This window comes from Tetranychus urticae, chromosome 3 (assembly GCF_039701765.1).
Source record: "Tetranychus urticae isolate SD_2017Ah chromosome 3, NJAU_TeUrti_SD_1.0, whole genome shotgun sequence".
NCBI classification, from domain to species: Eukaryota; Metazoa; Arthropoda; class Arachnida; order Trombidiformes; family Tetranychidae; genus Tetranychus; species Tetranychus urticae.
In genome coordinates this window covers 16571376-16587532 of record NC_142960.1, presented here as the reverse complement: position 1 = coordinate 16587532, position 16157 = coordinate 16571376, and the positions used below count along the sequence as shown (strand labels likewise).

At 31.8% G+C, this 16157-nt stretch overlaps 2 protein-coding genes across 4 annotated transcripts; one reads left to right on the top strand and one right to left on the bottom strand.

The window, feature by feature from the left end:
* Positions 1-1288: 1288 nt before the first annotated feature.
* Positions 1289-8331, top strand: LOC107363171 (beta-galactosidase). Of its 3 annotated transcripts, XM_089269687.1 has the most exons (10): positions 1299-1451; positions 1637-1735; positions 1826-2829; positions 4818-4990; positions 5066-5216; positions 5299-5819; positions 5960-6119; positions 6202-6462; positions 6536-6670; positions 7642-8331. In XM_089269687.1, the coding sequence occupies exons 3-10, from the start codon at positions 2779-2781 to the stop codon at positions 8188-8190; spliced, it is 2001 nt and encodes a 666-aa protein (XP_089125813.1). In that variant the 5' UTR covers positions 1299-1451; positions 1637-1735; positions 1826-2778; the 3' UTR covers positions 8191-8331. The 3 variants fall into 3 exon arrangements, with proteins under 3 accessions (XP_089125814.1, XP_089125813.1, XP_089125815.1); XM_089269688.1 differs by lacking the exon at positions 1826-2829 and having other exon boundaries at positions 1289-1451; positions 1594-1735; XM_089269689.1 differs by lacking the exon at positions 1826-2829.
* An 83-nt stretch (positions 8332-8414) lies between these two features.
* On the bottom strand, positions 8415-16156 carry LOC107362867 (sphingomyelin phosphodiesterase-like). The gene is made up of 10 exons (XM_089269686.1): positions 16018-16156; positions 15753-15807; positions 14941-15452; positions 12903-14093; positions 11904-12089; positions 11149-11703; positions 10031-10197; positions 9444-9554; positions 8735-9352; positions 8415-8664 (listed from the first exon to the last, which is right to left on the bottom strand). Exons 4-10 carry the CDS (start codon positions 13314-13316, stop codon positions 8529-8531), a joined length of 2187 nt encoding a protein of 728 aa, XP_089125812.1. The 5' UTR covers positions 13317-14093; positions 14941-15452; positions 15753-15807; positions 16018-16156; the 3' UTR covers positions 8415-8528.
* Position 16157: the final 1 nt, after the last annotated feature.

The following is a 16157-nucleotide window of genomic DNA, read 5'->3' as shown; positions in this document are numbered from 1 at the left end:
GCTTGAGAGTTTTAACACGAATGATAACTAGTAAATTGTTAGGCATAAAGATTATTGGAATGTCAAATAAAATGTTGATTGAATCGAAACAAAGAGTAGAGGAGAAGAGACTCCTCTCAATACAATTTTTTAATTGTTGAGAAGCGACTCTATTGGGGGCGCCAGAAGTAAGAGCTCTTTCTTTTTACTTTCTTTTTCATTATTTCTCTTTCTTTTCCTCTTACTTTTCTCTTACTTTTCTCTAACTTTTTTAAGCAATTTTTCTAAGTTTGCTGCAAAAGACTTAAGTTTAATTAATTGTTTATTTGTTGTTTAATGGTTTAATAATGATTATTTATGCATTTTTATTATATTTAATCATAAAATGAATTGCATTTTCAGTAACTTTAAAGCAATGTATCAATATTGAATATGAATTAATCTGACAATGAATATTGAATAATGTGGTTGATACTTTCATTTATTTATTAATTCAATTGATTAACATGAAGAATTAGTATTGAATGCTATCAAATTCGGATAAAACATCTTTCATTGACAATTTAACCTCACTGTTTTTGATTTTTCAAGAACTTCATCATGTACTTCGTAATTTTCTGGATAAACTGAGTATGGTAAATATGATAATTTAGTTTTTCGAATAAGCCCAAAAATGAGCTCAATAGTAGACATCAATCATACGTTGATTATATCTTATGTAGTTTGAATAAAAACCTTATTTCAATTAACTAGTTGCTAATTGACATATATTCAATCCATTCAATACTCATATGAATGGGATTATCATTTATTAGTTCGAATTATGTTCTTGCTTAGTAAATTGCTTCAGAATTCCCAATCAAAAATTCATTTTACTGAATAAGTTAACCAAAAGTGCATTAAAAATTGTAAATATGATGTAAAAGTGATTAAAAAATCATTATTAAACTTAAAAAACAATTAATTTAACTTGATTCGCATTGAGAAACTTAATAAAAATTGTTTCAAAAAGAAAGAGAAAAGAAAGAGAAAAAGTAAGAGAATAAAATTGAAAAGAAAGAGGAAACCTCAAGAAAAAGTAAGAGAAAAAAGAAAGAGACTGACTGGTACGCCACCATCGGAGGTGCGCCAAGCTTGCCTTCAGCTTGTCCATAGGAGATCTCTCTCTTCTTCCTTTACTCTTTGAATCGAAACTAAAAAATGAAAAGACTCTTTAAAGTCGCCATCTATTGCTTAAAAGATTAACGCGTTGATAACAGTTTTACTGATAACAATTATTACATATTATGTTAATAAAACACATTTGTCTAGTTTTTATTTAATTAGTCCTTTGAGTATCACATGCTGGTGAAGCTTTTCATTTCTTTTGTGTTTAATACTAAAATAAGTGTAAGTACCAAGAACATATTTTGCTGCTGCTCAAGCATGGTGCCAAGTGTGGACTGTCATCGTCTGAGGAATTTATAATTCAGGTGAGTTACACTGATTAAAATAAGATGAATCTGCCATTCCAGTCTCATTGAGAAACAGTCGTCAGATAAAACCCAAAACACTTGATCAAGTATGCAAAAATACTAGTCTAACCAGATAACAACTGTTCACTTTCAACGTCAGAGAATCGGTTATTACTCTAGAACATGGGATTTTTTTCATTCAGGTGGCTTAAACAAATCTGACATTACGATAGATAAATATGGATGACAATCGCACCGAATAGATCACACCGACCGATGAAGATCTTCAAACATGCAAAAAGGTTTGTTTACTTTATTTACGCATGTTATCATCTTTGATTCATTTGATTCCAATTCAATCTCAAGTTTACTTCTATCCATTATTTATCCAGCAATTTGTGAAAATCTTAATATGGTAGCCTGGTTAGTGAATAGGCCGAAATTTCTTAAAGAAAATGCTGGATCGAATTAGTGGATTTCATGTAATGATCAGTTCTTATTTGACTGATGAATCTTGAGTTTTAAGTAAAAGCAACTGTAACCCAATCAAAGGAAAGTTTACTCGATAGATTAATGATTAAATGCTCGAAAAGTGACAAAGTTAACCAAATTCACTCAACTCAGTAATTGATATCTTTTTTAAGTGCTCCTTTAACAATCTTGATCAATGTCTTTTATCTTCCATCATCTTCTATCATCATCACCATCATCATCGACAATCTTTCTCATTCTTACAAACTGAAACACAAAAAAAATTATCTGTACGTGTGTGTCATCCCATATTGTTGATTGGTTAGGTTGACAATTAATCATGTCCAAAGTCAAAACCAAAATCTTTACAAACTCATCTTTTGTTTCTAGGCTTGGTGTAATGCCAGGGATAATTGACTGACTGTGTTACTGTCTTGAACCGTCTTTTATTGTCTCCAACCACTTTATTTTAATCAGTAATGTAATTATTAAAACCAGTCACTATCAGCTTTAAAATTTCAGATAAACGGATACTCCTCTATCCTGTCATCGATTAGCCATGTTGAGTGAAAATAAGTGAAAAATATCACCTTTGATGTAACTCTTTACCCGATTCTACCAATTTTTATTGAAAAGGTTAGATCCAACCTGACCAAATACGGTGCAAGTGGTTGCAAGTAAACACTGAACAAGCAATTAGCTTCATATTGAAACAATTATTTCTGTTACACCTTTTTTTAATTACTTTCATTTCTCGTGATTTGTGAATTTTCAGCCTTTCACTAGTTTTACAAAATTGGTTGATTAACCAACTCTAACCTTCAACCCTTCAACAAAATCATCACTGCTTGCTGTTTAAACTTTCCTCTTCACCATGGATTTACATGCAACTATTATCCTTCTCTTGATTTTCCTCATTACCCGGGTAAGTGCGTATTAATAGTTTAATCATAATTAAATGTCAAATTTTGATACAATTTGCCTAACATTTCCTCTTATTAAAACCCTTTGTAGCGTCTAGTAACATTCAAGTGTATTTGACAAGAATCAGATTTGTGTACAATTTAATGCATCATTAATTGTGAACCTACCTTTCGTTATCTAATAAATTTCAATTACAAGGTTCACTTTTTATCAAATCGTTAGTCCTGAATCAGTTCCTGAAAAAATAAAGCTTAAATGTAAACAAAGAGGGAAAATATTTGAAAAAACCGTTTTTTATTTGAAATTAAAAAACGTTTCACTTTTTTTTCAACCGATTTATTCGACTGGTTTTTTCCATTCCATTGTCTCCATTTTGTTGACTGCCATTTTTATCATTTTCATCTAACATTGTCAACTATTTAGTCACTTGTTAACAAAGCTTACTCTTTGCCTCTTAATGTATCACAGGTTAATCATTTTTCCTTTGTCAAAAATAATGATTACAAGAAAATATCTGATAAATGTTTCCATTGGACCAAATCAAACTTATTTTTCTCCATTTTCATTTCCTTTTTTCCCTTCAAATAGCCTGATATTCCAATAGTAAAGTTACATGATAATCATCTTTATTCAATGAAAATACATTGTAATTCAGTCTTTCTTCATCTCAAGATTCACTTGAATGCTATTTGTATTAATCTTTTGATTAACTTTAAGTTTATCATGTAAGATGGTTAACAATGTATTCTTGCTTCAATTTGATAAACGCAGGTTTTATAAGTATAATTAAATAACGATTGCGAGGTGACTTGATAGGTATATGCAAGAGGGCGAATCCCGAGTTCATTATCATATCACCGAGTGTCATGATAACTAGCGGTAATCATTCACTGAATTATGTAACATGATTTATACAACTTATGCCATTGAAAAGAGTGTACATGAAACGCAACTTGTATAACATCTAAACATATGACTTAACCTACATGTAATTATGCATTTCCTTAAACTGATAGCTTTTAACCCCCATTTATTGAATTATAATGCGCAGGTTAATTAATTGTTAATCAATATCCATCATTATGATAATTGTGAGATGTTAATTCACTATTTTGTTTGAATATTAAAACCTAAATATTGATCAACAGAGTTACAATGCATTTTGAATAGTTACCCAAAAAATTCTGGTTAGTTTTAGGAAAGTTAACCAGATTTTCTTGACTTGCACATTTTGATTATTTACCATTGCTTTTAATCAGGAGCAATTCCTAGGAATAATAAGCTATTATTGAGTAAATTGCGTTTTCCATTGAGTTATTTCAGCTGATCTAAACTCAAAATTATTAGGATTAATTGTCAATTCCTAAACTGTGCTTGATCATCAGTTTGTCACTGATCATTCAGCATGAATGGTTACAATTAGTTGTGAGTATCACGAAAATCAATCGACTCCAACTTAATTTTGTATAAATCTGTATTTTTTGACCATAAAACATCAATTGACCTTAATAAGAGCATTTGAAAATGGGAAAAATTACATCAAGTATTGATCTGTAGTTGAATCATTGATTCAATCAGGTTCCTTATTTTGTCCATCAATAGCTATCATCTTTGATAATGGTCAAAAGGTTTATTGGTTAATTAATAGTTAATTAATGTACTCCAAGGCAGACAGTGAAGGTGATTATTGTTTTGACTTTGTCAACTCTGACCAAGTTTGGAGTAAGGTCATGATAAATGCTATCATGATTGCTTGATTAATTATTGGATTGAAAGATATTTGAAATTAATGAAGCCAATTTTGGGTGGAGTTGATTGTTATTAATACAATGGACTCACTTGTCTGTATAATAAGAAACTTCAGGATAATTGTGGAAACATGATTAACCTTGCAAGTGTCTAAAGTATTATCCAATGTATTAATTGCTTCTATTATTAAACTGTATTAAAATCATTGATCCATTGTTTTGCCCTTCAAATGCCTCTTAGGTTTCATTTGGTCAGAGACAGTTTCAAATTGATTGGTCTAACAATGTATTTCTCAAGGATGGACAACCTTTTCAATATGTTTCTGGTTCATTTCATTATTTTCGGGTTCCAGTCGAGTATTGGTCTGATCGGATGATTAAGATGCGTAGTGCTGGTCTCAATGCAATTCAAACGTAAGTTAATTTTATTCAAATCACATTTCCTCAACTAATAGTGTTATTTATATATTTGTTTGCTCCATTATTTAGGTATATTGAATGGCGATCTCATGAACCATCCATTGGTGTTTACAACTTTGAGGATAACCTGAATTTGTTTGGTTTCATTGAAATGGCCCAGAAACATGATCTTTTGGTTATCCTAAGGCCTGGTCCATATATCTGTGCAGAGCGTGATATGGTAATGTTTACTTGGTCAAAAATGAGCAAGCAAATGCAGTTTCTGGTCGTTAATTGAAATCATGTATTTTGTTGTACTACAGGGAGGTTTACCGTCTTGGTTGTTGACTGAAGATCCATCAATGGCATTGAGATCAAATGATTCCCGGTATCTGAATCATGTTAATCGTTGGTTCAATTATCTTTTACCACGACTCAACCCGTATTTATATAAAAATGGTGGTCCAGTTATTATGATGCAAGTTGAAAATGAATATGGATCTTATTTTGCTTGTGATTTCAGTTATACAAGTTATTTACGAGATTTAATGGCCAATTTAACCAATAATGATGTTGTCCTTTTCACAACCGACGGCAATGCCCTGAGTTATCTTAAATGTGGACTTATAAATGGTACTTTTGGAACCATTGATTTCGGCCCTGGAACTGATGTAGCTCAATCCTTTTCTTATTTGAGATCACGCCAACCAAATGGTCCACTAGTCAACTCTGAATATTATACTGGCTGGTTAGATCATTGGGCAGAGCCACATTCAGTAACATCTGATGAGTTGGTTATTAAGACTTTGGAAACGATGCTCTCAATGAATGTTTCCATCAACATGTAAGAACCCGATTTTATATTTTAATCGGATGAAAATTGTAAATTTTCATTTCTAAATTACTTAATTTCCAAGGTACCATCTCTTGATTTGACCTTTTAGTTGCTGTTATCAAATTCACTAAATCATTTCATCTTTTTAGGTATATGTTTGAAGGTGGTACCAATTTTGATCTTGGTGCTGGAGCTAACTATGGTAGCCATTTAACACCTCAACCAACCAGTTATGATTATGATGCACCATTGACTGAATCAGGCGATATAACGGATAAATATTTAAAAATCCGTTCAACAATTTCCAAGGTATAAAAAAATGTCTCCATTAATATATTATAGCACTTATTGTTTATACTTTTCATTAATCTGCTTCTTTCCCTTTGTCTAGTATTTACCTGTTGGTGAAATACCAGAACCCAAAATCCAACCAAAAATGAGATTGACTGTCACAGCAAGTCGTTACCTCAATTTTTATGACCTACTTGAACTAGGTAAAGTGAAACAAAGTGAAAAGCCAATGACATTTGAATCTCTTGGTGTTTCAACTGGTTTTGTGCTCTACTCAAGTATAATCAATCGTACTCCCAGTGATCCAGTTTTACTGTCTATTCCAACTCTTCGAGATCGCGCAATCATCTTTATTGATGGGGTAAATAAATTACTCACTCACATGAATATACTAATGATAAATTATATTAACCTTTCTTCCCTAATCATCACAGGTAAGACAAGGAGTATTATCAAGAGCAGTCGGTGCAAATCAATTACCAATCGAAGCTCGTCTGGGTTCTTATTTAGCTATCTTGGTTGAAAATGAAGGCAGAATATCTTATGGACCTTACATTAACGAAGAAAAGGTAAATTTATTTATTTATTGTTCACAACAATAAATGAAATATTGTTGCTTTGACTTGTTTGATGTTTAGATTATAAAGTTACAATCGCATTGAATGGGTAATGACAAAAAAGTTTGCTCTTATGGTGAAATTAAAATCGGGGAATGATTTTCGCTCTTTAGTTGAAAGGTTTTACCTGTTTTATGGCTCCCAAAGTTGCTTGAGATTTTAGGTAAAGAATTGATTTTATCGTTTTATTACCTTTTTACATTTCTTCGAGAGTTCAAATTGGACAAAAATTGCCCGAACCCATAAATTTGTTGATTCACATTTGATTGAAAAAAAACAATAACGTATTGACACTCTGGGCGACAGCTTTTATAACGTCCATTTTTTAGGTTCTCTGTGATAAATTGACCAAAGATTATATTCCAATAATCTAAATGCTTGTTTTTTTGCGAATGAGTTGAACTCAAACTACAATTGACATTTTATCAGACTAGTGATTGCAAGAGTTTAGCTTTCTGTTAATTAATCAAAAGCCACACCATTTAAAACCTGGAAATCTCATGACTTCAGCTAATCGATGAATTGAACAACTAGACTTTGTATTTTAATTAATCTGTTGTTGAACAAACTGAGAAACGTTTTTCAAATTAATATTCAGTTTCGTATGATATCCTGGATAAGCTAATATTTCCCATAAAAATGATTTTTCCTTTTTTGTCAATGGTCAAGTCTCAAGCTCTATTCGTGCTGAGGCTTTGAATCAAATGTAAGCGTTAGCAATATTCACTTTATGGTTCTTTTCATTGGTTTTGCCTTGTGCTTCTAGAATTATTATCAGTAATTAGCTGAACATTCATACTCGATTGCAACTATTTAAATCGTTGAACAACTTTGCTGAACAATATATTGCTCTTGTTTCATGTTAACAGTTAATTAATCCATTTCATTTTCTCATTCGTTTTTTTGCCTGTTAAATCATTTAGGGAATAATTGGTGATGTTAACCTAGGATCAGTTACGATTACAGACTGGATTCATATCTATTTCCAAGACATGTCTAATTTCCTCATTTCAGCTCTGAAAGAGAAACCCAATAATTATGACAATTTCAATTTGAACCTAACCAAGTTATCGCCATTTCCTGATCCTCCTTTATATCCAAATATGTTTCGCAGTGTATTCCAGTTGCCCATAGGAATGCAACCTTTAGATACATTTATGAACATGGCTAACTTTACGAAAGGAGTTGCTATGCTAAATGGACACCTTCTGGGTAAATATTGGCCACACACCGGACCTCAGGTTACACTTTATGTTCCTGGAGTTTGGTTTAAACCTTTCCCTGACCAAAATGTTTTAATAATTTGGGAAACATTTGGAACAACTTCAGAAGAAGAGTACAAAGATAATTTAGTTACGATTCAGTTTCAAGAGCAATCAGTTCTTGACGGACCAACGCCGTTTTCAAACACTAAAACCAATGATTATTGGTTATCTAAACTTCCAAAATCAAACAATCAAATCATTGGCTAAAATGTATCTTCATTTCTTGGTACAATGTCTGAACCAGAAAAATTTAGCTAGCCTTTTATTTGTAAACAACCAATAATTTATAGCCATAATCTACCATGAATGGGTTTTCTTAAATTAAATTCATAACTTGCTTTGCTCACAAATTACAAAAAAAAACCAATAATCAAGAGATTTGTCTGAATCTTATTTTTCGCTTGAATGTGTTTTGGTGAAGCTGTTTGAAATTATTTATACTTATAATTTATTGATGAGTTTTAAAGGGAAAAGGTTGAAAAATACAAAAAGGTAAATGAAGCAACATTAAGAATAAGTTAGATTAAAAATTGTTTGAAAATGAATCAACTGTGATTCTTGCGAAACGCTTTGGGTAATTTACGCCATGAAACATAAACTTGAAGCTCATCGATAATTTCTTGTTTGCAAGATAATGTGCATGGTTTGTACATTGAGGCATCACTAAAACGAGAAAATAATCTGTAATGATGAACAAGAAAAAGTCGTTAGTTAATCAATTTAAATTACTTCTTGGCAAAAGCAGACTCACTTATAAAACCTTTGAAATTCTTGTTCATTGGTAAGTAATCGTTTGATAAATAAGTTCCAATTGATTGGATCAAGTGAAGGCAATTTTAAATCAATTAATGCATTATAACCCAATCTCCAAATGGGTCCATAGTGACCATTCAAATTGGCTTGGGTTAAATTGAAAAAATAAGTATCATGATTGATTACCATCCCTTGTGAAGTGGTTTGGTAAATCCTGTAACCCGGATTGTTGCCTTTAAATGAGGTTATACTAGGTCCTATGTAGGCATTGCCAATTGGCAAATTGTTAATTGGTGAATAATAGACTCGAAACTCGTCCCTGTGTGTGTGTCCATAAAATTGGGAAGAAATTGTTTCTCGAAATCGATCAATTATTCCAATGAAATTATCAACCCAAGATGAAGTGCATTCCCTATTGTCTGGAGCAATGTGACCCACAATTTGAACTTTATCACCCAGAATTTCAGCCTCATAAAGCTGATTTACCAGCCATTTCAACTGACCTCCTGGATCACGAGGGTCGAGTAAAGTCCATGGATTTAGACGAGCACAATAATTGGTATTTAAGGCTACCAAGCGAAGGCCTGGACCCAAAGGAACGGAATAATAGCCTCCTCTGTATAAATAGAATAAAATGAAATTGAGCGAAAATGATTATGATTAGTTACAATTTCAATAGTTTTTAAAACAGTTAATCAATTACTTACATTCGTAAGGTTTCAAGAGCAGTTTCTGGAAGCCAAGTAGACCATTCAATAGCCAAAACTTCATATAACCAAGAAGCAGATAAATGACCAGAAATACCAGGAGGAGGAAAACTGAGTAAACAAAAGTAGTAAAAATTAATTTATTATTCACAATGAGACGTTAATAGATACAAATTACATTAAGATAATCATTTTTTATAACCATTTTTCTAGCAACAAAATGTTAGATTTGAAATGAGAAATAAAAAAGTAAGAATTACATGGAAATAAGTCTCAATCAATTCTTAACTCGACAAAATGAAATGGCAATTGAAACCTACAAAATGGCATCATGATTGAAAAAACTAACTAACTGGTAATTAAGGTTAAATTGAGAGGTTAATATGAAATAATAATAAGATTAGAGCTGGAAACAAATCATGAATAGAGACTGTATCTCTTATGGTTATCATTAATTGATTAACTTGAAACCCAAAACAAGAGTCCCATTAACAAGAAACAAAGAGCTTGAGTTATTGGAATACATTTGTTACAGCATTTGATAATGATGCTACAAATGTATTAATGCCTTATCATAATTGTTATACCTGTTGGCAGGGAATCCCTCATGATTGCCAATTACTGGGAAAACTGGTACAGATGAATATTGTTTAATAAGATGGGTAATGTAACGAACATGGTTCAAAATTTCATTTCGACTAGAGTTCCAAATATCATGAGGTCCAATGTCACCAGTCCAAAGCCAGTAATCAACCTTTAACAGAGAAAAGACCATTTAATAGAAATTAGAGGTGAATTTTTAATTAATCATCAATTTGTTAATTCTCTAGAGAAATTAGTTTAATGTTGTTCTATGAATACATTTTTTTTTCAATGTTCCCAATGTTCTGTATTCAAATTGCGTCTCCATTTTCATCACAATTAACTGGGAATCACTCTGCAGTTACTATTTTTGTACATTCAACTCGTTACCGTTAATTTGTTAACCATTAATGTTTGCCAATTAATTGGGATTATCTTGTACTTTTGCTACAATTTTAAAATGGTTCAAATTTTTGCAATTAACAATGATTCCTTTAACACTATTAAATATTCAATTTGCTTGGATTAAATCATTTCTATTCAGGCTTTTGTTGCAAATCAATCTAATTAAATTTAGCAACTATGGATATATTTAATTTGTTGTTTCCTTATTGCTAATTAATTGATGCTCGAGAAAAGCCAAAAAATGAATTGACTTATTGTTTAGCAACGTAAGCTATTCAATTTGATGTAATGATGCACAATAAAAGGACAAATGAGTGTAGATTTGGTCCAATGAATGATTACAATTAATCAAATCTATTGATAACAATTTAATTTCGATGTCATTTTGGGTTCATAATTGAATGGAATCACGACTTTCTTCAACCGTTCAATAATTATTCAAAGTGATAATTTTTTGAATTCATTTTGTTTTCAATATTTCAATCTACAATTATAATTGCTGACAATAAATTTATAAATAAGCAAAGGTTTAACAGTAAACTCATTGTCATATTGGTTAAAGCTAGTCTATCCAATTTTTAGACAACAATACAAGAAGGTAAATACAACAATCGAGTATTTAATGGCAACAATCTAGGTGGTTGGATCAATAATGGTAATGAGTAACTGTCCCTCAACATGATTAATCCTAATCAAGACGATAAATTGGTTTACTTACATCAGAGTGATGAGAGGCAATATTTTGCAGAGCACTAACTACAGTCGCAATAGGAGTATCACATTTACCATAATCACCCCAATATCCTGCTGACCTTTTTTTAAATATGGTATCAACTGAGCCACTAGTTACTGAAGCTAATGGTGAAGCTGACTGTGCTGGTGATGGTGAGGCGGGAAAAGAAACAGATGATAAAGCTGATAATATTGATGGAGGTGAAGAGGAGGACAACGAATCATCAAATGATTGAGATGGACTTGATAAAGTTTCATGTGAGCGACAGCAAACAGGTCTTCCACATTCCGCATCAGAACCCGGTGAGTAAAAGAGATCAGCATGAATATCAGTTATATGTAAGATTTTGGTTACTCGTAGTGGACCATTGGATTTGATTGGATTTGAAAAGGACTTGATTGGTTCAACCTTGTCTGGTAGATGAAGAGACCAATTGGTTTTTATTGAAGGCGAAGCAAGAGCACAATTACCACCCAATAAGGTTGAGCACATCTCATTTGCCGTTAATTTGGTGTGAACTCCAATGTAATCCAGATCCTCCTAATAAATTCAAGAAAAGTACAGATGTTATTGATTAAAAATAATGTTTGGGAACACATTTAAAGTATATTTTTACATGCTAACCAGGCTCACTATGCTGGTATAAATCAGTAGTCAAAAGATTGAATTGACTCATATTTTATCCTAAATTATCAGATTTTTGCCCAAATATCATTACAAATACTTTAAAGGATTCTTACCACATAATTTTGAGCGATACCATTACAAACTTCAGGCTTTTGAAGTCGCAATGAGTTGCAAGTTGTCCGTATTGCTGAATATAGACCATTCTTTGAATACATTGGCGATTGATATAATTCAGTTGCCGCGAAACAAGCCATACACGAAGCTGATGAAGATATACCATTTTTCATGTCTTCAATTATCTGTTTGGTGAAGATAAGATGAAAATTGACAATTAGCTAATTATTAAGGAAATGAAAAAGCTAAATCTATTGATAATCTCTTTTGATGAGTTCGGTTGGCTTTTGTACTGGTACTAATGTACTTAGTTCATGTCAAGCAATCAAGTTGAAGCCTTATGAAAATCAAACTGAAAACGATCTCTTTTATCAGAATTTATGCTTTTGATTTTGATTAAAAAACTGGAAAGTAATTGGATTCGTCATTTTTATCGCACATATTAGGGTTCAATTGAGTTTCATTTTGCTTGATAATAAACGGTAAGTGTAACTGTCTTTTGAATGCAAGAAATTATCACAGGAAGATCTACCTTTCTGAGTTATCAATAATTATTCCTAAAAATGTTTTATCATTTGACTCAATTCCAGAAATCAAACAGCTAATTGCTGTATTTTCCAGGGTCATTAAGGTTATTACTATTAATAGATTGACTCAACATCGATATGAATAAGTAATTGAAGCAAACAATTCCACTTTTGTTTAAACGCACTTATTGGAACTTTCGCCTTTCACGGTGCAGTTAAGATTCTGACGATAGGAAACAGTTTGATTATCTTAAGCAAACAATCAATTGATAATGATTTTCTAATTAAATAAAGGGTAAACCTTCGTTGAATCAATCTTCACTTTCTATTAATATTAAGAATCATTATTTGCAAAAAGTAAATCAGTAACTGGTTCGATGTTATCAAATTGCTGATAAAATCGAAGAAACACTGACATGCTAAGCAGGATTGTAAATAACAGAAGTCAATAGCAAATAATCGAGTAATTACTTTGACCAAGTTAGCTCCAGATAGTCCGGTTAACGATGATAATGATTCTTTGAGTTTGAAAGGTAAATGAGGTCCGAATGGACTGAATATATTATTATCATTGTCATTGTTTTCCAAGTGTTTTGAATCTTGCTGGTTGGCTGGATGAAATCCGTCTATTCGGTAACTTGTTGACGAACTGGATGATAGAGGTGTTGAAGATCCAGATGAATGCCATGGAAGAGCATAAGGAACATGATGTAAATTCCAACCTATGGATGTTAATCCAGTCCAATCACGAAGCCTTCGCCAAATGGATCCTATCGAAAAAATAGACTCTGACTGAGCACAATTAACCAAATGACATTCTTTACACAACAGAAAAGTAAAAGTCACGACAATAATTAAACACAAATTCCCATTGATTGTAGTCATAGTTTGAAACACCGTAAGGTGTAAAAATCATATCGTTAATAGCACTTTTAACATTTCGGGTTACTTTGAAAAAAAACACTCTAAATGATGATCCAAGCAAAACTTAATTCCTCCGGCTTTAAGCAAACAGAATCACTAGAGATCGAAATATCAGGACACAATTCAATGTTAATTTCATGGGTTAAGTCGTAAAAGGGTCAATACAGCGACTTCTTGGTTCCAGAAAAATGTCCGAAATGTTTTCTTTTTTGTCACTTGATTTAACTGAGATCATTAACTTGATGATTATGAAAGTGAAATAAAGTTTTTCTTTAGGCATCATTACGAAAGAATGAGAGAGAAAAAGTGAGAGAGAAAGAGTGAGATGAAGGAAGAGGAAGAGGAAGGTGGGAGCTGCTGATGAGGACGAAGGAGTAATAATATTCGGAACGAGTTTAAATTTGGGTTCGTTGAAGCGCGCGACCGTCAATAGGCTCAAAGTAGGGATATGACGATGGAAAGAGTGATATTTATAAGATAATCATTATTAAATATTGATGAAGAAAAGATAAGATGATGAATGGTAAAATTGAGATGAGATGAGATTGAAAATTGTAACAAATTAGACGATTCATTAACTCTTTTCATGGTTATTCAAAATGATGTCTAATTTGCATGAGCTAATGAGTATGATGGCATTAATATCGGCTTTCATCGTTGGTTGATTGTTCAATTCAAGCTTCCATTCTTTGATACTTCTATCACGAGTCAACCAATTTGATCTTGATCAAGTTCAACCTGCAATGAAATAATAATAAATTAGTTGATTTGAATTCAGTTGATCTTGATCTGGTCCATTGATCTTGAGTCTATCCATGGAGACAGACATTGTTTAACAGAGAAAGTGGAAGTTAAATCAAATTAAGTCTTGGCCCAGAGGTTAAATGTATCAAGTATCAATATTTGTTTATCATTCTGTTAAATTCATTTGAAGTCAGTAATTCATTCTTATATCCTGCACCAAACACAGATGTAAATTATCAACTGTGAATGACTTGAGGACATGATGAGCTTGTGAGCTATGAGGTAATTAAGGTGAAGTTGGTTAAAAGTTATGGCAAGATTCGGTTAATTAAGGTCAGCATGTGAATAGAGCGTAAACCTATCGATTGGATCTAATTTGAATGATTCGACATTGGTTTGCTAGCAAATGCTAATGTGATCTACTTTAGTTTTCAGTCGCTTGTGTAATCTACTCTTAATTACTTCTTAAAGAAAAATGATTTATCCTGAATATGGTTGAGATGATAGGCGATGAGGATACGAGGAAAGCGGTGAAATTCAGTGATTTGCCCTTTTCCCAGAACATTTCTCTTCGATTTCACTCAATCTCAATTCGGCAAAAATTAGAGAAGCTTGAAGCAATCTGATTAGCAAATTTATTTTTAACATCACAACTTGACTGAACTGAATTGGTTGAAAGAAAATGAAATTGTTTTTTCACCCTTTTTTAGGGGTTCCTGTCATTTAGGCTGCTTTACTGTTCGACTCATGAGTTTGACGATAATTACAATCAACACGGTAACTTCTTATTGATTGACGACAAATACAACAGCAAGATGAAGTCAAAGAGTGAGATAATCACCTCATTTATCCATCTTTATCTTTTCTGGCCTCCGGGTTTTATTTCAACTTTCACTTTTGGTATCTTTATCAAATTCAATTGGATTCAAGTCATCTGTCCTTGGGTTAAGAATAATAATGATTGTTATTATTATTACAAACATCGCCAATAATACTCAAGGGTGTAATTCACTGTAAATTGAAGAATTTGGGAAAAGAAGAAAAGATTATCAATTTATTGAATATCAAGTTAAGAGTAATAATAAAAAAAATGTAATTCATCATCAAAATAATAAGAAAACACTAATGAATCATGCTGCTATTTAAATATTGACAGGCATAGTTGATGTTAATAAATTCAAATTTGAAACTGGTTTACAGCAAATGGCTAAACTGTCACAATTGGAGATCAAAGTGAGTGATTTAGGCCCAGATCATTCAATCAATTCATAGAATGGCCATGATTCCTAATAGCTTCTTGGATCTGTAATGAGCCAGTTTTAACCTTTGTTTGATTTATCTTTCACTGAGTTACTAAAAAAAGATTGAACTAAATGATATTAATAATTAAGATATTAATATAATTAATGTTGTTAATAAAATTACTTGCAACATCATGTAACACCTTTAAGCATTAATTGCAAACTTGAACGGCTAACTAACTGTAAACAAAAGAACTAGCATAACGAGCCGTTGATCGAATGCAAGTCCTCAAGCTTAAAATTGCTTTCATGGGAATCGATAAAGATTGAAATGACAAAAATGCCTATCAAATCGATGTGTTGTAACTCATTATGAGCTAGATGGAAGTTGGAAAATTATTGAAATTTTTACCTTTAATGAAGAGGCTTTTACTTATTCCATACTGTGGAGTTGTCATCATGAATCTCTGGAAAGAGAGGAAAATGGAAACAAAGAAAATGATTTATAAAAAGTAATTAGCAAAATATTAGCTGATCTTTTCATTATTGCCTTTGAAAAATGAAATTAAAATAACAAGAAAACAGAGATTATGGAGTTAGAAAACAAAAAGAAATTAAAAAATCCATAATGGTAGAAACCAGGTGAGTAGAAATCATCAAAATAATTAGATCCTTACTTTAAACGATACACAAAAACAATATATGATACTGAACAACAAAATAAATGGCAAAAAATAGATTCAATTGATTATTTTTATTTTGCTAAAAACCGTTGAGATTAAAGTCTCACAAAATTAAGACATTGTGAGTAAAGACA

Bases quoted from the DNA above. Each gene is read 5' to 3' on its own strand.
- LOC107363171 (XM_089269687.1), top strand. From the start codon at position 2,779: ATGGATTTACATGCAACTATTATCCTTCTCTTGATTTTCCTCATTACC. The intron at 4,991-5,065 runs GTAAGTTAATTT...TCCATTATTTAG, and splicing joins GGTCTCAATGCAATTCAAAC to GTATATTGAATGGCGATCTC. The intron at 5,820-5,959 runs GTAAGAACCCGA...TCATCTTTTTAG, and splicing joins ATGAATGTTTCCATCAACAT to GTATATGTTTGAAGGTGGTA.
- LOC107362867 (XM_089269686.1), bottom strand. From the start codon at position 13,316: ATGACTACAATCAATGGGAATTTGTGTTTAATTATTGTCGTGACTTTT. The intron at 12,090-12,902 runs GTAATTACTCGA...TTCACCAAACAG, and splicing joins CTGGAGCTAACTTGGTCAAA to ATAATTGAAGACATGAAAAA. The intron at 10,198-11,148 runs GTAAGTAAACCA...TCTCTGTTAAAG, and splicing joins TTGCCTCTCATCACTCTGAT to GTTGATTACTGGCTTTGGAC.